This window comes from Saccostrea echinata, unplaced genomic scaffold (genome assembly GCF_033153115.1).
Source record: "Saccostrea echinata isolate AGI-Se365-2 ecotype Australia unplaced genomic scaffold, CSIRO_AGI_Sech_v1 ptg000062l, whole genome shotgun sequence".
NCBI classification, from domain to species: domain Eukaryota; kingdom Metazoa; phylum Mollusca; class Bivalvia; order Ostreida; family Ostreidae; genus Saccostrea; species Saccostrea echinata.
Window position 1 is genome coordinate 2,631,347 of NW_026889811.1, and position 25,074 is coordinate 2,656,420.

The 25,074-nt window shown below is 32.5% G+C and overlaps 1 protein-coding gene across 2 annotated transcripts in view; it reads left to right on the forward strand.

The window, feature by feature from the left end:
• The window catches only part of LOC133175440 (valacyclovir hydrolase-like), a 59,556-nt gene extending 36,935 nt beyond the window's left edge, over positions 1 to 22,621 (forward strand). Inside the window, exons 1-8 of one of the 2 annotated variants that reach the window (XM_061310545.1) lie at positions 3,285 to 3,427; positions 3,625 to 3,681; positions 6,321 to 6,421; positions 14,074 to 14,240; positions 18,227 to 18,380; positions 18,494 to 18,625; positions 19,951 to 20,074; positions 21,032 to 22,621. In XM_061310545.1, the coding sequence (XP_061166529.1) occupies positions 3,318 to 3,427; positions 3,625 to 3,681; positions 6,321 to 6,421; positions 14,074 to 14,240; positions 18,227 to 18,380; positions 18,494 to 18,625; positions 19,951 to 20,074; positions 21,032 to 21,164 (978 nt within the window). In that variant the 5' untranslated portion in view covers positions 3,285 to 3,317 and the 3' untranslated portion in view covers positions 21,165 to 22,621. Of the gene's footprint in view, positions 1 to 3,284; positions 3,428 to 3,622; positions 3,682 to 6,320; positions 6,422 to 14,073; positions 14,241 to 18,226; positions 18,381 to 18,493; positions 18,626 to 19,950; positions 20,075 to 21,031 lie in introns of those variants that run through there. The other variant, XM_061310546.1, reaches the window with a different exon arrangement.
• Positions 22,622 to 25,074: the final 2,453 nt, after the last annotated feature.

Genomic DNA, 25,074 nt, shown 5'->3' on the forward strand with positions numbered 1-25,074 from the left:
TAGATAAATTTCTTAAAGAACATAAGCTAATTCACCAATCTCAAATGGGTTTTACCAAAGATGCAAGAACATCTGATCATCTATTTGTGCTAAGGTGTTTAATTGATAAATACTGTAGCTTAAAAGAAGGAAGACTATATGCTTGTTTTATTGACTTTCATAAAGCTTTTGACAGTGTTATCCACACAGGATTAAAGCTCAAATTACTTCACATGAATGTTGGATCTAAATTTTATAATATTATAAGTAATATATATAAGAATAGTCAGGCATGTGTGAAAATTGGAAGGTTCTTCTCGGATCCATTTCCAATAGCTATAGGTGTCCGTCAAGGGGATAACTTGAGCCCTTCTTTATTTAAAATATTTATAAATGATTTTCCATCATATTTAGATTCATGTATTGATGAAGTATCACTTCAGACAAAAACTGTTAACTGTTTAATGTATGCAGATGACATTGTTATTTTATCAGCATCAGCTCAAGGTATACAAGCAAGACTTTCTAAACTTGAAAAGTATTGCTCTGATTGGTGTTTAAAGGTAAACATTCAAAAAACTAAAGTCATGATCTTTAATAAAGCTGGTCGTAATTTCACGCAAAAACTAATGTTTCAAAATAATAGGATAGACTGTGTATCTAGGTACAAATATCTTGGAGTTCACCTAACTGCATCTGGAAGTTTTCATGTAGCAAGATCAGAGCTTTATAAAAAGGCGTTAAAAGCATATTATAAACTGAGAAATGATTTTATTAATTTGAATCCTGGGATTAAAACGAGTATACATGTATTTGACTCTACTATTAAACCAATTCTTTTGTATAATGCAGAGGTGTGGGGTGCAAGTAATATCAATACTAAAAGATTCCTAAAATGCCAAAAGTTAGAAGTTGAAGACTGTTTCAGAAATCTACTTTGTGAAAGAATACACCTTAAATTCTGTAAATATATTCTTGGTGTTCATAAGAAAAGTACAAATTTTGCAGTATTGTCTGAATTGGGAAGGTTCCCCCTGCATTATGATATTGTCAAATTGTTAATCAAAAGTTGGTATAGATTTGAAAATTTGTCCACAGAATTTCCTTTACTTAAAGATGCATATGAATGTAGTAAAAATCTTTATGTACATGGAAAGAACTCATGGTTCGCATTTGTACAGAAATTAAGAAATATACTGAATATCAAAGATGAAGTAATTTGTTATGGGAAGCATAAATTTAAGTCACTCTGTCATTAAACCATATTAGATTATTATATAAAAAATTGGTATACAAGTCAACAAAGTTATACTGATGGTAAATTAAGCACATATGTAAAACTCAAACAAAATTGGGGTTATGAGAATTATTTATCAGTAGTTAAAAATTTTCATCACAGAAAATCTCTATGTAAATTAAGAATTTCTTGTCACAGATTGCAAATTGAAGTGGGAAGATTTACCAACATCCCTCGTGAAGATCGATTATGCAATAGATGTAACTCTAACAGTGTAGATGATGAAACTCATTTTCTCATAACATGTAAAAAATATGATCATCAAAGAAAAGAAATTTTTCAATCAATTAAAAGTAAATTTCCCAATTTCTCGGCATTAGATGATGAACAAAAACTTTTTTGGTTACTCAATACTGAAGACAAAGAAACTCTTAATTCTGTGGGCAAATTCATAAATGATAACATGTTGTAGTAGTCATACAGTTTTATATATAGTATTCCCTTTAACTGAAATAGTACAATATTATTGTTGAAATGAGTAATGTCATTTACAAGTTGTTATACTATCCATTGGCATATCTTTTCTTTATTATTGTAATAATTTCATACTTGTCTGTTATGGGCTCTAAATTAGAAAATAAATGTTCTGTTCTGTTCTGTTCTGTTCTGTAATCTATTTACATTTATACACCCACCGTGGTAAAATTTGTTTAAATTTTTCGATTATGTACATTTTCTCAATTTTATGTGATACATACATTATTGAATTACTGTTCTACATAAGTTATAAGGAGGAATGCTGTCCAGGCAGTTACACTTCTGAGACATGTATAATCTAGAGCACTGTCCCTTGAAATCTTTTGTAGTTTAGGGACTCAATTGTAATGCCATATATGGCTTCCTGGTGTAAGGGAGATAATTCAAATTGCTCATCAACTCTATTTTTGCTTAGACTCAACATCTAGTATTTTTATGTTCTGTATTGCTGTATGTTCATGTATTTTCTTGTCCTCTTGAGTGTTACAAATTATGCTTGTATCTATGTTATGCCCCCAGTGGGACCATGATTGGCAAATAAATTCTATTCTATTCTATTCTGTACTGCCTTGCTAATTTCTAGAGATGTGATAGAGTAGATCGACATTTCAGACAAGTTATATACATGTATAAAGCTTCGCACTCTTGAAAATATGAAAAAAAAAAAATCCTGTTCACTCTTGAAAAAAAAAATCTATATCCAACTACAAAACATTGAATACCCTCTATTCATTCAAATGACGGTATATATGTTAACATGTTACACACCAATTTTAGAAAATGTACACATTTTCTACCTGGCCATATCCTGTAATGGAGATACATCTTTCAAATGCTCATACTTGACAGAAAAATTCTTATAAGCTAGGGTTGTGTTAGAACCCTGATCAAAGGTCATTTAGAAACGTTCAAAGTTACCGGCAGAAAAATGTCAAACACACCCTGTTAAAAATGTTTAATAAATACCTAAAACCAAAATGTTTTTGACCACAGGTGCTTGATGACAGGATCCCACCCCCATCCCAGATATAGACCCCGGGCCGTTCGACTTTTTTCTCATAAATTAATCAATGCCATATTTGTGATATATTCCATATCATCAATTTTAAAAATTACCTATAAAACAAACATTTTATAAAAATTTCTACTCTCTCTCTCTCTCTCTCTCTCTCTCTCTCTCTCTCTATATATATATATATATATATATATATATAAATCTATATATATATAGTTAATAATTATGAGAAAACAGTCGAAACGGCCAGGGGGTCTATATCGGGGGGGGGGGTCCTGTCCCAAAGCACCTGTGTTTTTTGGTAATTAAAAAAAATTCTTGATACGTAGATACATGCCAAAATGATTTTTTGCGGAGGAAGGTTGTTTAAACATTTATCAATGACAATTTCAGTTTATTTACACTGTCAATCACAAAAAAGTTAATTAAACCACATTTTGTCACAGTAACCTAAAGTGGCCTATTCAAAACATCGGGTTCGGGATTACATTTCGTAAAGTTTGTCAGATTTTATGACTGTTATTTTTGTGTAAAGCTGCTAAAACAAACATGTCTTGTATATTTTACTCTAGATCCTTACTCTCCAGGGTGTGTATTAACTCCAGAAATCATCTACAACATCAGACAAAGCACATGCATTCGGATGCTGGAGACCCTAGGTCAGTAGATTTCGTATAATGAACACTGAATGTCAATATTTCATTGCATGTTGCTAAATATATCTATAGATCTAAATCTTCTCGACAGTTAATGAAATTATATTAATGACAATAATTAACAATTTACATCTCGTTAAGGGCACAGGCTTATAGGTATATTGTATAAAATTTTAATTTACTGGTTTTTATTTTGACAGGATTTATTCACTTATTCGACAGGGGAATACAATGTTCTTTGATGAACAGAGGCGGAGGTAACTGCATTGATATAGACTTACTCATATATCTGAGTTATAGAAATTAGGGCTGAAACAATACGCCCCCTCCACGATACGGTACGTATCGCGGTACTTGTGTCACAATTCAATTTTTTCAATACGATACGTTTTATAAGGCCAAAAAAAATAATAATCTCGTTTCCTGATACCAGCCAGAAAAAAATAGGGTAGGTAGGTAGGAAAATTTATTTTATTTTATATTTTTATTTTATTTTTTTCCGACAGCATTTTTTGGATATGAACTAATACAAGATAAAATTAAACATGTCACAAGTCAATATTGTCTTTTAAAATTAAATTTCATGTCTTCTTATGCAAAACTCAAGTGGTATTATATGAAAGTTCACATTTAAAACAAGAATTTCATGAAATGCTTGTTTTGTGTTAACACGAAAACCGATTACGGTGACAGAATGATGAAATTTTGGAAATTCCCGATTTTTTTTCTTCCAAAACTTAAAAAAAAACTTTAGGGTCGGGTGCAAAAAAAATAGGGTAGGTCGGGTAGCAGGAAACAAGACTATTATTTTTTTTGGCCTAAAAGAAACAAATCATAAGGTTAAAGAAAACATGCATTCAGATTTCAAAAGGCAAGTAAAAGGTGGTGATACAACAGTGCCTTGGAAGGTCAAGCAACAGGTGGGGCCAATGGCCCCACCGTTCATAAAATGATGGGGCCATTTTGAAATTTAAGGGGCCGAGGGGAAAAATATTGGGGCCATTCTAAAATATATCAAAGTATGATGCTATATGATAATGCATATATCTCTGACAGCAAAATTTAGGAAAATAAAAAAGAAAAATGCGATAGGAATTGACAAGTCATATGACATTGACTAGTGGAAATGATTTTTCCATTTCTAAGAACTTCAATCATTCGTCATCTAGATTCTAATCAACTTGTGTCTAGAAAAATTATATTTAAACCAAAAGCACAATTTTTTAACTATGCCGATTTAGAGATCACGGGACAGACCAATATAAGTAGACTTCGGTGGTAAGGTTTTACATTGTAAGGTATATTTTCCATGTGCGTGACTTTTGTAAAGCTGTGATCAACTGTCGAAAACAACTTGACACTTACGAACCACATGGAAAGAAAACCATGTTTCTTTGCCAGTGGATGTCAAAATGCCGAATGATGGTTCTGATTTTATTATATGATAATCACAGATTCCATCTAACTTCGATGAAGAATACCGATAGCACCGACTGCGATGAGCTTACAAAGTAATAAAATGTGCGTGCCCGCATTTTGTGGGGCACGCCGCATGGCGCAGCACACCATTATTTCATTGCGCCATTTTTCGACAGTATGCGGATATGGCGCAGCCCGGCCCCTTCCCAGGCCCTGATACAATAAAGTCGCACTACTTGTGCTTCTGTAGATTAAAAGAACACTTCGTGTCAATACTAGCAGTGGCAGTCTGCTCTGAAACTTTCTCCGTCACAATTTTCGAGGTCCAGTTTTCTCCCTCGTGTGTCAAACTATTAAAATGAGGTTGAACCCGATCTATTTCAAGGAGTAACCAAACCTAATCATAAAAACACGTACCGAACCGACTTGAGATAGTGAATTGAACATTGAACCGAGCAGTAATATTGAACAATATCGATATTTCAGTGAATTGTTTCAGCCCTAATAAAAATGTTTTCTCTTCTTTCATTGTGTTTTTTTTTTCCCTAAAGCAAAGAACATGATTTATCAGCAGTGTAAGGATGTTCATAATTTCAAGGAGGATGATGGGTAGACTTTACTTTACCTGTCTCCAGATCCATGTGCTCGTTGCACTATGTGTAAGATTTACGTCACTCAACTGATACCTAACTCTTGCACACTACTCGACTTGTAAGGGTTAGTCATGCACCAATCTAAGAGATTAGGGTTAGTCCTTACACAAGTATTCGACTGATTAGGGTTAGTTTAGCATATGTCTGGGAGATTCGGGTTAGTCCTAGCATATCCTAGAGAGGGCTAGTGACTCGTTCTTTTAGATAAATTAAAAAATTCAGTTGCTTCTGTATTTTTTGCAAGATCTTAATTCAGCTTCAATGGCATCTCATTGGTTTGTCTACCCGGTACATGAAAAAAATGGCTAAGTATGAAAGAAACAAGCAAAAAGCATGTGCCGCACCTGCTTTGTTGACAATTATTTTTTGTCGATTTTTCAATGAATAAACAATATTTATTAATTTTTTTCAGAGAACGAGGTTTAAAACTTCATTTAAAAACAAAGTTTTAAACTTAACTTTTAACCATGGAATTCGATTTTGTGGTAAAAATAGACCAAAAACTTTGTACTTTTTATCTTTTTTGATCGCTCATGCAATCTCATATATATTGAAGTCACCTATGGTGATACTATATTTTAGCATGTTTCTCTGGGGACCTGTAAAGTCGTTCTGAGAATGATTGCAGCTTCAATTTTGTGATTTCTGAAAAAAAAAAACTGATATTCTGCCTAACAGAGACTACTTATTATTGAGCTTTTTGCTTTTTAACCTTTTCAGTACTTTCTTATTCTAGGGAAACTTTAATAATTTCATGCAAAAAAATGCACAATTGTATTAAGTATATAATATTTTCCCATAAATTTGATTCGTTTTATATTCAGTGGGATTTTATCACACAAAATTACAGTGAATGGAGCACGAATTCATTTTGAAACAAGTGGAAATGGACCACACACTATTCTATTGTTACCAGGAGCTCTTGGTAAGTTTAAAGGAGTCTTGTACATATGTGACATTTAGTGTGTGTACTAGTATTTGTTACCAGGAGCTGTTGGTAAGTTTAAAGGAGTTTTGTACGTATGTGACAGTGTGTGTACTAGTATTTGTTACCAGGAGCTGTTGGTAAGTTTAAAGGAATCTTGTACATATGTAACAGTGTGTGTACTAGTATTTGTTACCAGGAGCTGTTGGTAAGTTTAAAGGAATCTTGTACATAATGTAACAGTGTGTGTACTAGTATTTGTTACCAGGAGCTGTTGGTAAGTTTAAAGGAATCTTGTACATATGTAACAGTGTGTGTACTAGTATTTGTTACCAGGAGCTGTTGGTAAGTTTAAAGGAGTCTTGTACATATGTAACAGTGTGTGTACTAGTATTTGTTACCAGGAGCTCTTGGTAAGTTTAAAGGAATCTTGTACATATGTGACATTTAGTGTGTGTATTGGTATTTGTTACCAAGAGTTCTTCGAAAGTTCATTATGACTATTACTCATATGACATTTAGTACATGTACATGTATTTGTTAAAGGAAGGTTTTGGTTAAATCCATGTGACTCTAGTGGGAGTATATAACCAGGAGCTCTTGGCCTTGCATACGTTAAATTAAAGTTCATTCTCACATGTGACAATTAGTGTGTATATTTGTTAACAGGAATTCTAGGTAAGTCCAGATGATTCACACACATGTGACATTTGTTAACAAGAGCTCTCAGTAAGGCAAATATGACTCTTGCACTTGTGATATTTAGTGTGTTAATTAATTGATTTAAGAAAATCGAATACATGTTATTCAGTGAACATGGCGTTGTGAATAGCAATTGCTTTGCTGGCATTTTCCATGATATGTGCCAGTCTCGTTCTTTTCAAATAATGGCTTTGAGGGAACATAGAGGGCCCCATCAAGTATTGTTCTAGTGACAAGATCTTGGAGCTTATAAATTCTCTCCCTTAACTACTTGGTGCTTTAACCCAGTATAAAAGCATTGTAAAACAGTTTTCAGAGAAAGAATTTTCTTGATATTACCTAAGGTAAATAATTTCTACGTTTAAGATTTACAAACTGATCTACATGGGTATTAAAATTTTGTGACTGATCCATACAAACTCCTAGAACAGTTGTACTACGGTATCCCAAACACTGATGTCTTGAAAACCGTGGATATGTCAAAGTGATAAAATAGAAGTCCAACTCCTTATTCTTTAAGTATTTTACCCTACATGGATATCTTGAATCCTTGGATATCTCGACATTTTTTCTTGGTCCAACTGAGTTATAGATAATGAAGTTTGACTAGTTTTTCAGTTTCAACATTTTCAAGTTGTTTATTTGAAACATGCAAACCCAGCATTAGATTGTTTAATTTTGATTTTCTTTGCTGTGTTCACATAAGAAAATATTTTATTTTATTAACTTTTAAAAAGATTTGCTTTACTAATTACCTTTTTTCAATATTTTCTAAATCAAAATTTAGAGTAGCTGCAGATCTGTAGCTTGCTGGTCTGAAAAAATAGGGATGGATGACTAGGGAGCTACAGTACCACCCATTGAAAAAAGTGTGTATTTATTGCACACACAAAAATGTGCTGTTTCTCTATTTTTCCATATACCGGGTATTTAAGCCACCTTCTCAAAATATAACTAATGTGTGTTCTTTCATATTCATTTACTACTTCCACAACAAAACATTCCCAAAACCATTGTTATTAGCCCTCCTGGGCCTGAAATTGAGACCATTCAAAATTTCTATTTATACTGCCATTTTGGTTGGTAAGACAATTCTGTCCAATGCGCCTTGTGCATGACTTGTACATACAGTTTTGTTTTGGAAGTAGTAAATATGTGAGGAATACGTGGTATAATAATAAATATATAAGAAATAAACCAAGGAACAGCACACTTTTTTGTGTACAATAGATATGCACTTTTTTCAATGGATGGCACTGTAGCTCTCTGGTCGTCCATCTAAATTTTTCAGACCAGCGAGCTACAGATTTACAGCTGCTTCAATACACATATTATTGGTACAAAATACAAAGTGGCATCATCAGCAAACATATCATTATCAATACACATATTATTGGTACAAAATACAAAGTGGCATCATCAGCAAACATATCAATATCAATACACATATTATTGGTACAAAATACAAAGTGGCATCATCAGCAAACATATCATTATACACATATTATTGGTACAAAATACAAAGTGGTATCATCAGCAAACATATCATTATACACATATTATTGGTACAAAATACAAAGTGGTATCATCAGCAAACATATCAATATACACATATTATTGGTACAAAATACAAAGTGGCATCATCAGCAAACATATCATTATCAATACACATATTATTGGTACAAAATACAAAGTGGTATCATCAGCAAACATATCAATATACACATATTATTGGTACAAAATACAAAGTGGTATCATCAGCAAACATATCAATATCAATACACATATTATTGGTACAAAATACAAAGTGGCATCATCAGCAAACATATCAATATACACATATTATTGGTACAAAATACAAAGTGGTATCATCAGCAAACATATCAATATCAATACACATATTATTGGTACAAAATACAAAGTGGCATCATCAGCAAACATATCAATATACACATATTATTGGTACAAAATACAAAGTGGTATCATCAGCAAACATATCATTATCAATACACATATTATTGGTACAAAATACAAAGTGGCATCATCAGCAAACATATCAATATACACATATTATTGGTACAAAATACAAAGTGGCATCATCAGCAAACATATCATTATCAATACACATATTATTGGTACAAAATACAAAGTGGTATCATCAGCAAACATATCATTATACACATATTATTGGTACAAAATACAAAGTGGTATCATCAGCAAACATATCAATATACACATATTATTGGTACAAAATACAAAGTGGTATCATCAGCAAACATATCAATATACACATATTATTGGTACAAATACAAAGTGGCATCATCAGCAAACATATCAATATCAATACACATATTATTGGTACAAAATACAAAGTGGCATCATCAGCAAACATATCAATATCAATACACATATTATTGGTACAAAATACAAAATGGCATCATCAGCAAACATATCATTATACACATATTATTGGTACAAAATACAAAGTGGCATCATCAGCAAACATATCAATATCAATACACATATTATTGGTACAAAATACAAAGTGGTATCATCAGCAAACATATCATTATACACATATTATTGGTACAAAATACAAAGTGGTATCATCAGCAAACATATCAATATACACATATTATTGGTACAAAATACAAAGTGGTATCATCAGCAAACATATCAATATACACATATTATTGGTACAAAATACAAAGTGGCATCATCAGCAAACATATCAATATCAATACACATATTATTGGTACAAAATACAAAGTGGCATCATCAGCAAACATATCATTATCAATACACATATTATTGGTACAAAATACAAAGTGGCATCATCAGCAAACATATCAATATCAATACACATATTATTGGTACAAAATACAAAGTGGCATCATCAGCAAACATATCATTATCAATACACATATTATTGGTACAAAATACAAAGTGGCATCATCAGCAAACATATCATTATCAATACACATATTATTGGTACAAAATACAAAGTGGTATCATCAGCAAACATATCATTATACACATATTATTGGTACAAAATACAAAGTGGTATCATCAGCAAACATATCAATATACACATATTATTGGTACAAAATACAAAGTGGTATCATCAGCAAACATATCAATATACACATATTATTGGTACAAAATACAAAGTGGCATCATCAGCAAACATATCAATATCAGTACACATATTATTGGTACAAAATACATAGTGGCATCATCAGCAAACATATCAATATACACATATTATTGGTACAAAATACAAAGTGGCATCATCAGCAAACATATCAATATCAATACACATATTATTGGTACAAAATACAAAGTGGCATCATCAGCAAACATATCATTATACACATATTATTGGTACAAAATACAAAGTGGTATCATCAGCAAACATATCAATATACACATATTATTGGTACAAAATACAAAGTGGCATCATCAGCAAACATATCAATATCAATACACATATTATTGGTACAAAATACAAAGTGGCATCATCAGCAAACATATCAATATACACATATTATTGGTACAAAATACAAAGTGGCATCATCAGCAAACATATCAATATACACATATTATTGGTACAAAATACAAAGTGGTATCATCAGCAAACATATCATTATACACATATTATTGGTACAAAATACAAAGTGGTATCATCAGCAAACATATCAATATACACATATTATTGGTACAAAATACAAAGTGGTATCATCAGCAAACATATCAATATACACATATTATTGGTACAAAATACAAAGTGGCATCATCAGCAAACATATCAATATCAGTACACATATTATTGGTACAAAATACATAGTGGCATCATCAGCAAACATATCAATATACACATATTATTGGTACAAAATACAAAGTGGCATCATCAGCAAACATATCAATATCAATACACATATTATTGGTACAAAATACAAAGTGGCATCATCAGCAAACATATCATTATACACATATTATTGGTACAAAATACAAAGTGGTATCATCAGCAAACATATCAATATACACATATTATTGGTACAAAATACAAAGTGGCATCATCAGCAAACATATCAATATCAATACACATATTATTGGTACAAAATACAAAGTGGCATCATCAGCAAACATATCAATATACACATATTATTGGTACAAAATACAAAGTGGCATCATCAGCAAACATATCAATATACACATATTATTGGTACAAAATACAAAGTGGTATCATCAGCAAACATATCATTATACACATATTATTGGTACAAAATACAAAGTGGTATCATCAGCAAACATATCATTATACACATATTATTGGTACAAAATACAAAGTGGCATCATCAGCAAACATATCAATATACACATATTATTGGTACAAAATACAAAGTGGCATCATCAGCAAACATATCAATATGCACATATTATTGGTACGAAATACAAAGTGGCATCATCAGCAAACATATCAATATCAGTACACATATTATTGGTACAAAATACATAGTGGCATCATCAGCAAACATATCAATATACACATATTATTGGTACAAAATACAAAGTGGTATCATCAGCAAACATATCAATATCAATACACATATTATTGGTACAAAATACAAAGTGGCATCATCAGCAAACATATCAATATCAATACACATATTATTGGTACAAAATACAAAGTGGTATCATCAGCAAACATATCAATATACACATATTATTGGTACAAAATACAAAGTGGCATCATCAGCAAACATATCAATATCAATACACATATTATTGGTACAAAATACAAAGTGGTATCATCAGCAAACATATCAATATACACATATTATTGGTACAAAATACAAAGTGGCATCATCAGCAAACATATCAATATCAATACACATATTATTGGTACAAAATACAAAGTGGTATCATCAGCAAACATATCAATATCAATACACATATTATTGGTACAAAATACAAAGTGGCATCATCAGCAAACATATCAATGTACACATATTATTGGTACAAAATACAAAGTGGTATCATCAGCAAACATATCAGTATACACATATTATTGGTACAAAATACAAAGTGGCATCATTAGCAAACATATCATTATCAATATACACATATTATTGGTACAAAAATACAAAGTGGCATCATCAGCAAACATATCATTATCAATACACATATTATTGGTACAAAAATACAAAGTGGCATCATCAGCAAACATATCAATATCAATACACATATTATTGGTACAAAATACAAAGTGGCATCATCAGCAAACATATCAATATCAATACACATATTATTGGTACAAAATACAAAGTGGCATCATCAGCAAACATATCAATATACACATATTATTGGTACAAAATACAAAGTGGTATCATCAGCAAACATATCAATATCAATATACACATATTATTGGTACAAAATACAAAGTGGCATCATCAGCAAACATATCAATATTTGAATGACTGACAGGTTATGGAAAGTTATTGATATATAAGAAAAACAGCAAGGGACCTAATACTGTAGATTCCTTATTTTTTCGCGCCGGGTACTTATTATCACAAAATGGCTCTTAAACATCAAATCGTGAGACAATAATTCGTGAGTGGACGGTTGATCAAGGGATTTTGCATGGAAATAAAAGCGAGTAATTTTATTTTGCCAGTGGTGTTTCTCGCGAAATTACGTGATAATTAATTCCTTGCGTAAATTAAGGGATCTACAGAATTGTCTCCTGTAGCCTGTACACCTGATGTGACAGGTAAGACATCAGAAGAATATGTGCCAAGTTTAAAACATTGGGTCCTGTCATTCAAATATGAGTGAGACCAATGAATCAGTTTCTTCCATTTCTCTACAGGAATGTCATGATTGATTAAATCAAAAGCTTTGCTGAAATTCAAAAATGATATGTCTATGAGATTACCTTGATCCATAGCATGCCTTGCAACCAAGCATCCGTTAGTTTAGTGAGTGCTGACTGAGATTTTTTAATGAGGTCAAAGGTTGAGGTAAAATCTCATTGCTATGTGCTTTTCAATTAGTTTGGATAATGTTGGTAGTATAGAAATGGGACAGTAGTTCAATACCAGGGTCTGCTTTGTTATCCTTTTATATACAGGGGTGACTTTTGCTTGTTTCAACTTTGATGGGAAAATACCAGAGTGACTGATTTACCAGTGACACTAGCTAAAAGTTTTAGGAGATAAGGAGCAGTGAAGTCAACACCTGCTTTATTTACATCAAGCTGTTTCATCTGTGTGTACATATTAACTTGTCATAAAGAGAACGACTAAGACTCAGGTGAATGTTGTGGCCCATGAGCGTCTGTTTTCCTGACACCCCCCCCCTTTCCCCCCATGGAGACCTTTAGACTCCAACAAGGTTAATTTGCCAGGTGTCAAATTAAAGAAGGAAAACAGTTAAAAGAGATTCAGTCTCAAACAGATAACCTCCCTTTAACTGTGTTTGGTACTTCGCACAAAAGATGTAACAGGCTAGCATTCCTAAATTCCATCAGCATGTTTAGTTGCTTATCATGCTCTGTTAGCTTGATAAGAAAGACAACTCTCCATTTATTGCTAAACAATTAGATGTGCTTATTCCAGGATTTAATAATATACATTTATTGACTGGATTCAAGGGCATCACACATTTTGTTGGACCCAAAAACCAAACTGTTTGCCAGAGGCCGTTAGGCCAAAAGCAAACAGTTTTGTTTTAGGGGTCCGCTGCAAATAAGATATAGCTGATTCTCATCGACAGGTCCATATCTCGCTCTGTGGTCTAAATCAATATTTTTGGTAGGTCGCTCAGTAAAACATTGGAAATGTTAGACTTTTTCAGTATAGATTTATATAGCACACATAATAAATCTTATTTAATGAATTTAAATTAACTAAATTTATTTTTTGTTGAATTATTGACTATTTCAGGATCTACCAGGACAGACTTTTCTAAACAGCTGTCAGACTTCAATAAGAAGGACTACACCCTGATAGCATTTGATCCTCGGGGGTACGGTAAAAGTATTCCTCCCCAGAGGACATGGCCATTGGAGTTCTTACAGCGGGATGCTGATGATGCTAATGGGCTATGTATGGTAAGTTCATCAGAACAGAAATATATGATCTCCTATGGATTGTGGTTAGATAGGATGTTTTGTTACATTTTCAACAGTGAAATACTGTGATTTATTTATTGAATAAAAGTGATATTCTCTCACAGTGTGAAAGGATACAAAAGTGATATTCTGTCACAGTATGAAAGGATATCAAAGTCAGTAAAAAATAATTTTTGGCCTGTCTTAAGACAGAGATGAATGCAGTAACTAAACCAAGGCCAAATAAAAAAATATGTGTGGTTCCGGTTACCCGACCTTCCCTATTTTATACCCCCGACCCTAAACTTTTTTTTGGGCAATTTTCATATTTTTTCCGGAATTTCCCCCGATTTCCATCAATGGATCCAGTTTAAGTTTTAGTTTCAGCAATGACGGCCTCCTTGCAAAACATAGTGCAAGTGTTTAATAGTGTTAAATCCAAAGCAAGCTAGCATGTAGGTGTCCCCTACCAATATTGACTAGTATATTATCACACCACATCTAAATGCCATTTGCAAAGCAGTGATAGGTATTATTTAGAAAAAATTAAGAAAATCATTTTGTTAAAAAAAAAAAAAAAAAAAAATCCCTACCTACCTTCCCTAATTTTTTTGGAAGTGTAACCGGAACCACACATATTTTTTTTGTTTGGCCCAACTTGATAGAGCTAAAACTGCCAATTTCTTCCTAAATATGTTGCTAAAATCCATGTTACAATGTTTTTTCAATCTCACAACTGCTAAGCTATGACGTCTCAACTGCTCAATTATGATATCACAGCCTCTGACACTGTGTTAAGAAAAGACAGAGGCAAAGAGAAAAAGAAAATGTAATAAACAGAAAATTCAATGTTTTGTAGTTGGATATGGCATTGAATTCCATATCCAACTACAAAACATTGAATATCCTCTATTTATCCAAGGGGTTGTACGTTTTTATCCCCGAGCCTTGGCGAGGGGATAAAAACACACAATGAGCCAATTACAAGTTGGATAAAAAAATATATCTAAATCACAAACCATGGGAGATTCTTTTTATCACATGTTTTACACAAAGCTATTACATGTTTTACACTGTTTTGTATATGTAAGTCAACAGTATTTGACTTGATCAAATTTACACAAAACCCATTGTGACATAACAACCGTGGATAACTCAATATGAAAAATGATATCCTATGAGCTATATTCACTGTCTAAAGAAGTAAACGTGATAAAAGAACAATAATAAATAGTAACTAGATACTCGTTGCTAGCAACGAGAGGTCTTCCGTCCGAATAACCATCCTTAACTGTGATATTCTTTGCACGTAAAATTACATTTATATCTGCTCGTTGTAAAGACACCTTAAAATTTGACATGGGTCTCTAACAAGATTTTTTATATATTAAAAAAAGAGCACAAAATTCACAAAGAGAAAAAAAAAGTTCAACATCATTGATAAAGATGAAAACGTAAATTTAAGCAAAAAATTCAGATATAGTCGGAATTAAACCAAGATTGGCTGCCCGAAAAGAGCTAGGTTCATTTATGCATAAAATGGCCCTGTAGATATACCAATTTATTGACTAACACTTTATGTTCCATTTTAAACATCAAGATAAAGTAGAGACTTAGTGCTTTCATTTCTTATTAAAAAGTTGCTCCTCAAAGCCAAGGTCTTGGAAAACAGGCTTCATGGAATTGCAATGTTCTTGAATTTTTAAGAAAACAAGTGTATTTGAGTACTTTTCCAGAGGAGAAATAATATGAGCGCACCCTCTGATCTAAAAAATAAAACAGGTTTTGTAATCCTCAGAAATAGTTCTATCATTTAATAGTTGCATATTTAAGATCAGAGGTTAGGTTCTATATTAAATATCGAAAAATAGCTTTAAAAAATTGGCTGTTTTGTAGAATTTTTCAGGATATGAGGAAAATGACGCATATCATGACATCATAATGCATTGGCTAGCCAGAACATTACGTCAGTTTTGATAGATACGCAGTCATCAAAGGTCTAAATGATATTTAATGCATTGTCAACTAAAACCAAGCAGTTTCAGTTTTTCTGAAATTCACAGGGCCAAAAAAGGCCCTAAGTAAACCTTGTTCTTTAATATTGAAACCACTACACTAGCGCAATGTACCAGCCATCACCGATGTTTACCTTGCACTCATTCCCTGAAGTAACGAGTGTCAAGCAGGTTAATCTTTTTTTCTTATAGTGTGGAATTATAGGATGAAAACTAGCCAGCTAAATTTTGTGCAAGTACTAATAGATTTACATCAGATTTGTTACTTGAGTTTTAACAATAACTGATAGCAGAGAAAATAATCTGTTACTGATAAAAACTAAAAAAAAAAAAACTATTGTGTTTACTTCCTTTATTCTTTATGCATTCAACTTCTTATTCTATGCAATTCCAAATTCAGACATGTCCGTGTAATCTTTTTCTGTACTTCTACACATCTGCATCAGACCATTTGTGAAAGGCGGGTCAAGATAATTATTTCGCGCCAAACGTCACGAGTAAATCTTCACGCCTTTTCTTTGGAATGTGTTTTCAATTGAATAAGTGTACGTGATAGCTTCAATGAAATTTTTAGCAAAAATATGTTGCTATAGCCTGATTTTCTAGACTAGGAATGTATATTTATCACACTACATATAACATACCGTATACGGACAAGTAACATAAATGCAGCGCTAAGTTTTCTTACACATTTTATATTCCTGTTTACCCCCAAAGTGGATTATTCCAATTAGTAACACATTAATGAAAAGATTGGAATGTTTCGCAACAAAACACGTCTCGCCATATATGACGCTCAAGGAATCTGATACCTATTATGCTCAGTAACTTGCATCTATAAAGGAATATTGCCCTACTAAAATCAAAGAAAAATATCATTAAAGTTTATTTTTCTCTCATTTGAAATTGCTATATGTTATTTAATCAACATGAGAAAGTAACAAATTCTACTTTCAAAATACAATTCGGCAACTCTCCAATTTATGATACAATTGCATAGGTATCTAGCTACATATACATTTGTACCAACATGTTTTCCTCGTTTTGTCATATCACAATTGCATCTATGCACATTAATTAGTGCAAAATTCAACTGCAAACTCTTTATGAGGGAGTAAAAAGACACGCTGATATTGTGTCGTCAAACACCGCTGCTCTGACGTCGAACGACATAGCCCCCCCCCTCCTCTTTAAAGATAAAATCTTATATTTGAGCCCCAAAAAGTGAGAAAAAAATTCGGATATTCTTTGCATTGAATCCCGATCGCCCACGTGAAAATTCAAGATGCTAACCATTACGCTATCAAACACCATCGCTTAAAATTGAAAAATGGTAAATATTTAGAGTATGTGTTAATCGATTTTTAAACAAACTACATATTTAGCATTCTTGTAAGACTCTTTATTTAGCCTATCAACATCATAAAAAAATAATGAAAAACAAAAAAGTTTTAAAAAATTACCCTTTTTAAATCACTTCCTGTGACGACCGGAAGTGACGACAACACACGAAATGTTTCCATCACACATCTACAAACCAAATTCTATCATACCTGAAAGTTTCAGACTCCTACCTTTAACAGTTTCTGAGAACATTCATGGACTAGATTTTTAGTGGAAAAAGTGAAAAATCGTAATAATTCCCGACCGGAAGTAAATTTTTCCGAACTTTTTCAATATTTCAAAATGGCATGAGATAACACATTATTCCTGAAAATTTGGCTGAAAATAAATGGGCAGTTTTTGAGATATTGTGATTTGAAAAGGTCAAAAAAATAAAAATGAAAAATAATAAGAAGAAGAAACAGTAGAATCACTATAGGTCTTCCGTTGAAAACGGAAGACCTAATAAGACTGAATGCAGTTAAATGTTTAGCTGTCTACAATGGGGGATAAAGAGAGCCTCTTAGCTTACCAAGTAGACTGTATATCCTGTACATTAATAAGTTACTAAATGTGTTGCTGTTGTAGAAACTAGGACTAAAGGCAGTATCAGTGATGGGCTGGAGTGATGGGGGAATTACAGGGATGATTCTGGCTGCACAGAATAGTGCCCTCGTGAAAAACCTCGTCATCTGGGGTGCCAATGCCTATATCACAGAGCAGGACATGCTCATCTTTAATGGTAAAGTGGTTTGATATTGTAAAGCACTTCTTCATTAGACCAGTGATGCTTCTTTACAATTGTGATTATGTTCCTCCTTGCTGTGTTGACTTTAGATTTTGAGTGATTTTCAGGTATTCGTGACATTAATACCTGGAGTGAAGGCATGCGAGCTCCGTTCATGGCTCTGTATGGAGAGAAATATTTTCGTGAGCAATGGTCCAACTGGGTCGATGCTTACCAGGCATATTTTGACAAGAGAAATGGTAAGAAACTAAATTTTGTGCAGCTTATACTAACATCCTATGATGAAATGATAGTACTAGGGTCTTTTGTATGATTTTAAGGTTCATCATTCCTTTGATAAGAGAGATAACTCTACCTGGTATAAATGACTACCAATATTATTCCTTTTTAAAATTGTCAAGGTAACAGGTCATTTCTGTCAAATTATGCCTTGCAATTAACTATAAATCAGATTTCTTTTGGATAATCAGAAGCATTAAGGAAAGAATTTATATGAGTGAGCAGAGGGATGATTTCTGCACCTTCATTCCAAAGTGAGCATTTTTAATCTTAGACTGACCATCATCTGTAATCTTTTTTATTTTTGCCGTGTGCTTTTGTTAGATTTTTAAATTTTGATCTCTTGACCAGGTGTTGATGCTAAACTTGCCATAAATCATTGACGGTTGAGGAAATTAGGTTCATTGAAATGATTGCTCTATCCTGGAGGAGATGAATAAGAAATTGAAATGGGGGGTTCATTTGTACAATCTCTCTACAATCATGGGGCCAGAAAAGTTGTTTTACAGATGAATTTACAAATTTTTTTACAAAGGTTCCATGGTGCTTCTCATAATGACACAATTAACCCCCCCCCCCCCCCCCCCAAAAAAAATCTGATGGGAACTAATTTTCAGATGGGTGATGGCATCAACTCTAGCGAAATACAGCATCAAAACAATGCGCAAACTGTACACAGGAATAAATTTTAGCACCAAGTAATTGTCATGTAATACAAAAGAATAGCTGACTAATACACAGTTAAGGTCACTAGCGATGTGCCATTTTCTACAGAAAATGCAGGTATAATTTTAATTTCATTCACGATAAAAAGTGTGCAAGGTCATTTTAACAAGATCATGGACAATTTATATTAAGTGCAGTTTTTTGGATTTATTTTTTCTGTCAGAGAAACAATTTATATATAATATAAGAATTGGCTAATTCCTAGAGAATTTTCCTGATATTCAAGTGACCTTCAAGTCCAGTTGGGTCTTATTATCATTGTTCCTAAATCATAACATAGACAATGTTACTGTAAATCACTTTTTATTTGCAAGAACTCTGTTTTAGCATAATTACACGAGATTCCCTACAAATGAAAATATTATCTTTGTATGTATTTGCATTGTTCAAGATATACAAAAATTACAAAAATTCGTGAAAATTTATTTAGGTAATAAAATGTCAAATAACTATCTCAAGAAAATAAGGTGTCACAAAAATTCTGTGATCTACAGTACCTTAAAATATGGTAAGAGGAAATTCTTGTCCTATTTTCCAATCAAGTGTTGTTATTTTCCAGGAAATATTTGTAAAGATGATTTAAAAAGAATAAGAGCAAGGACTCTTATTATACATGGAATCAAAGACCCTCTTGTACCATTGGAACATCCAGATTACCTTCATCATAACATCAAAGGATCAAGGTAGGTAGGAAGGATTATCCAGATTATCTTCATCATAACATCAAAGGATCAAGGTAGGTAGGAAGAATGTCCAGATTACCTTCATCATAACATCAAAGGATCAAGGTAGGTAGGACGAATATCCAGATTACCTTCATCATAACATCATAGGATCAAGGTAGGAAGGATGTCCAGACTACCTTAATAACATCAAAGGATCAAGGTAGGTAGGAAGAATGTCCAGACTACCTTAATAACATCAAAGGATCAAGGTAGGTAGGAAGAATGTCCCGACTACCTTAATAACATCAAAGGATCAAGGTAGGTAGGAAGGATGCCCAGACTACCTTAATAACATCAAAGGATCAAGGTAGGTAGGAAGGATGTCCAGACTACCTTAATAACATCAAAGGATCAAGGTAGGTAGGAAGAATGTCCAGACTACCTTAATAACATCATAGGATCAAGGTAGGAAGGATGTCCAGACTACCTTAATAACATCAAAGGATCAAGGTAGGTAGGAAGAATGTCCAGACTACCTTAATAACATCATAGGATCAAGGTAGGAAGGATGTCCAGACTACCTTAATAACATCAAAGGATCAAGGTAGGTAGGAAGGATGTCCAGACTATCTTCATCATAACATCAAAGGATCAAGGTAGGTAGAATATCCAGATTACCTTCATCATAACATATAAAAGATTAAGGCAAGTAGGTTAGAATGATCTCCCCAATACCCACCTTCTATTCACATCAGAATAACACACATCTTATTAATCAGATAAAGAATGGATAGTAACTGCCTCAGAGCAGAGTGACCTATATAAATGTAAAAGATATGAAACAAATAAATGAGAATCACTTTTCAAACACTCTTTTATATGTAGCGTACATGTATATTTTTTTTTTATATATTTTTTCCCCAAGGTTTTTAAGTATATACTTTCCTTATTATACTATTGTATGTATTTTTATAGATTGTACATGTTACCAGAGGGGAAACATAACCTTCACATTCGTTACCACAGAGAATTCAACTTCCTGGTGGATAACTTTCTGAAGCAATCAAAGACACAAAGCTCACTATTAAAAAAGCAGGGTTCAGCTTAGAGATTATAAAAGGGAAGGAACTCATCATCTTCTTGATTTTGAATCATTGCTTCTGTCAGAATACCGGTTTATTGCATCAATTATTAATCATAAGTTTTTAAAACTATGGGTGAGAGAGAGAGAGAGGGAGAGAGAGAGAGAGAGAGAGATTTGTTATTGCCCAGTTAAAAAGAAACAAAATGCTTCCATAGTAAAATATAGTTTATTGGATTAAAAGACAAGTATAAGGCAATTAGTCTTTTGAAAAGGGGAGATACCCAATATAACATTGGGGGTATCCTTTCATCTGTACATCCATACTTTGGAGTAGCCATCTTTCACCAATGAATGCAATTTGATGAAGCTTTAACCAAATTTTTATTAGATAGTGCCATTGTGCACCTCTTATTGTATGTTCTGATCGGAAAGATATTTGGAGATTCCCATTGCAAGAAATGGACACATATGGGAGCAGGTGGTATCATTTTGTGAGCTCAGTGCTCACAATACCTCTTGTTTTTGTATTTGGAAGTGCATCTACAATGTCCATAAACCGCTGTTGTAAATATTTTAAAGGTAGCAATCATGTTTGTTAAAGAAGCAAAGTATCTGTTTATACATATACATGTATACTCATTAAAAAGGGGAGAGGGGTTGAATAGAGTTGTCATGTGTTCATTATTCATTGCATAAAAACAATCTGCATTGGAATACTGTATATGTATGTAGACTAGATCAGATGTGGATATGTATTTATCAAAAACCATAAAATATCTTCCTTTCATATTATCAAGATAAGCTTAAACATTAAATGACCATTATTTGCAATACACAGGTCTTAGATCACAGAAGTTGTGCTTATGAATTGAATAAAATGTTTTAGTGATTTATAATTAACTGTATAAAGGCACATTTATTAGGATTAAGTACAAAACATGATCATTCATTATGCTTTTATTCACATCCATTGTTATTGTGTTTTATTTTGCCTAAAAAATTCTTCACTGTACATCATATTTGAGTTTTTTTCAGAAGTTATATAAAAGAAATCTGTTGAATGATATTGCACATGTGTATTGATTTTACGCAAGGGACTAGCAGTTTGTAAAGACTGTAAATATGTCGTCTGATTAGTGCCCGCTGAGAAGTGTATGTGTGACCCTCTCTCGTTGACAATGTGTGTGTTTTGCTTCCTATTTATACCTTACCATGAAGATACTGAACTGATACAGTGCCATTGTTAAACCTTACTTTTGTGCAGTTTGCTGTATTATATTGTTTTTGTAATCCCCCTGCTTTCAGTCATACCACAAAACAAAATCTGTTTTAATACATGTATGTACATTTATGCAATTAAATGGGAGGGTCCATTTTAAAAGCCCTATTTATTATAAAATAGAGGTCATGGCTTTGTTTGATTAGTTGTATCTTTGTATTATACAATGTTTATAAATACATTTATAGTGTATGATCACAAAGGTCTTGGTTTTTTTTTCTAATAGACAGTACATTTACTTAGACGATTTATTTTGGAGAACCTGCTTGCCTTCATTTTCATGTGTTACTGTATATACTTTCTTACAAGTCTTTTCGCTTATAAGTCCGTTGGTTATTTTTTCAGATTATTTTGGAGGAATTTGCCATAGACCCACTTATAAGCCTTTTTTTTCTTGTCAAGGAATTTTTGGTAGTTGATAACCTTTTTTTTGCTTGTCAGGAAATTTCTGGTAGTGCCCCCTCAACTGTCAACTGAAAATCTATGGCTGTGCCCCCCCCCCCCCCACTGAGTTTGCTGCCTACGGGCTTGTTATGCAATATACACAGGTTGCCACGTGACATTCCAGAGTTCGAATCTAAAAACTGAATTGGCAGTCGCCTAATATTAGATTTTCAGTCATACTGGATTACCATGCAGACATCAGAAGATGGTTCTGTTCTAATGTCAATGACTCTTGAACAAATCTTCTCCAGTAAGCTCGTTGTTCAATTCAACAATTTTCAATGGTTTTATACATTGTCAATATACGACAAACATTCCTTTCCCGAGGCCTAAATTCTGGACCCATAGGCATGAATTTCACAATTTGGGTATATGATATAACCAATAATTCATTACAAATGTATACACTGACACTGTAGTTATGCCAAAAGCCCGTGTGCAAGATGTCTAGTAACAAAGAGTATATGCAAATTTTCAATTTATGATCATCTGGGCTCCAGTCAGAGGACATGAATTTCATAATTTTGATAAAGGCCAGCCAATTATACCAATGCAGAAGTTAAAAATTTGTCATAACAGATCGAATTCTAAAATTCGATATATCGAATTCATAAATATTTATTTTTCTATATACCTTAAATGTCGAACTCCATTTAACGAATTTAATTCGTTACAAGTTTTTTTTTTCATTTAATTGACATAACGAATTCAACAAATTTTTCTATGGCAGATTTATATTCGTTATAAGAAATTCAAAAAATTGTTATAACAGATTAAATTCGTTTAAACGAATTTCAAAATTTGTTATAACGAATTCAGAAAAAAAAATCTTTATAGGTCCTAAATGGGCTTAGGTTCGTATTGCATTATAACTATTTTTATTCATATAATTTTTTTTTTTTTTTTTGGGGGGGGGGGGTCTGTTTTTTTAAAAAAAAAAATTATTTATTGTACCTTTATCAACATTTGAGTTTTGTGCCTCAACGAAATTACGCTCCAACAACCGCAAAATAATCAAACCTAAAATTAACTAATACACGAAAGAAATAAGTAAAAATCATGGACATAAGTTGGTTAATTTGCAAAAATAGAGAATTTGCTCTTCACACATACTAGTATGCATTATTGTCAAGTGCTGTTATTCATTCTCCTCTTGAAAATGTGTTCAGACAGGAAGTATACCATTTTTTACAGGAGGAAGAGGGGTGCAGCCAGAAAATAATGGACAAGCAAACAGAAAAGTCTCCGAAACTAAAGGCAAATAGAAAAATAAAGTTCTTAACAAACTGAACAATCCTATTTCGGGGGGTGGGGGGGGGGGGTACGTGTAGGAAACATCTCTCCTTTCTACATTTTTTATGACAGTGAGTTTGACCGTACTGCAATAAAAATTGAAGAGGTAGGGAGGGTAATCGGTCTTTAAATGAAAATTTCCATACTAAATCGAGAGAAAAAAAATATACACGAAAAAAGGGGGACTTATATTCAATGATAATAAATTAATGACAATTCAGATTAATCTGAACAAAATATTGTTTAAAGTAATGATAATAAATCGAAGGGGGCTGAAAGGGGAGCTTTTGTACTTTCAAGAGAGTTAAATGCGTCGAGAAGGCGCAATTTGGGTGGAAAATTAATAAAAATGAATGTACATGTGAGTCTGTATCAGTTGTTATTTTAATCTTCCACGGTATATATTGTTTAGAAATTGCTTCCTTTAATTTTTTCTTCACTAGAGAACATAGTATCATATCTATTAAATTCATATCAGAAAACATAATAAAGCGCTGCTTCCTAAGTCAGAATATCACAATGTTGTATATAGTTTTAAGAAAAGAATACATCTGTTAGCAAGAATTATCTTTCTTATAAATATTTTTTCATTGAAAAAAATGTAATACTAATAAATATTCTACATTTGGTACTTGAAATATTAAACAATTTTTAAAATGGTCCTTAAAAAGATAGAACTTATTCAATTTATAAGGCTTTTAATACTGGATTTAAATGCTATTTATTAAACATAATAAAACAATTACTTTGAAAAGTTTAGGCAAAGGAAATAGAAGCTAAAGTTTCCATCTTATGTAAGGTTTGGTCGAATTGACTACTTCAAGGTTTCGATAATGAAACTCTGATGATGAAAACTATGAGTATAGTATTCGTATTTTTTACTTAGAAAGTTATCTCTCTTATCAGAGGATCGGTCCC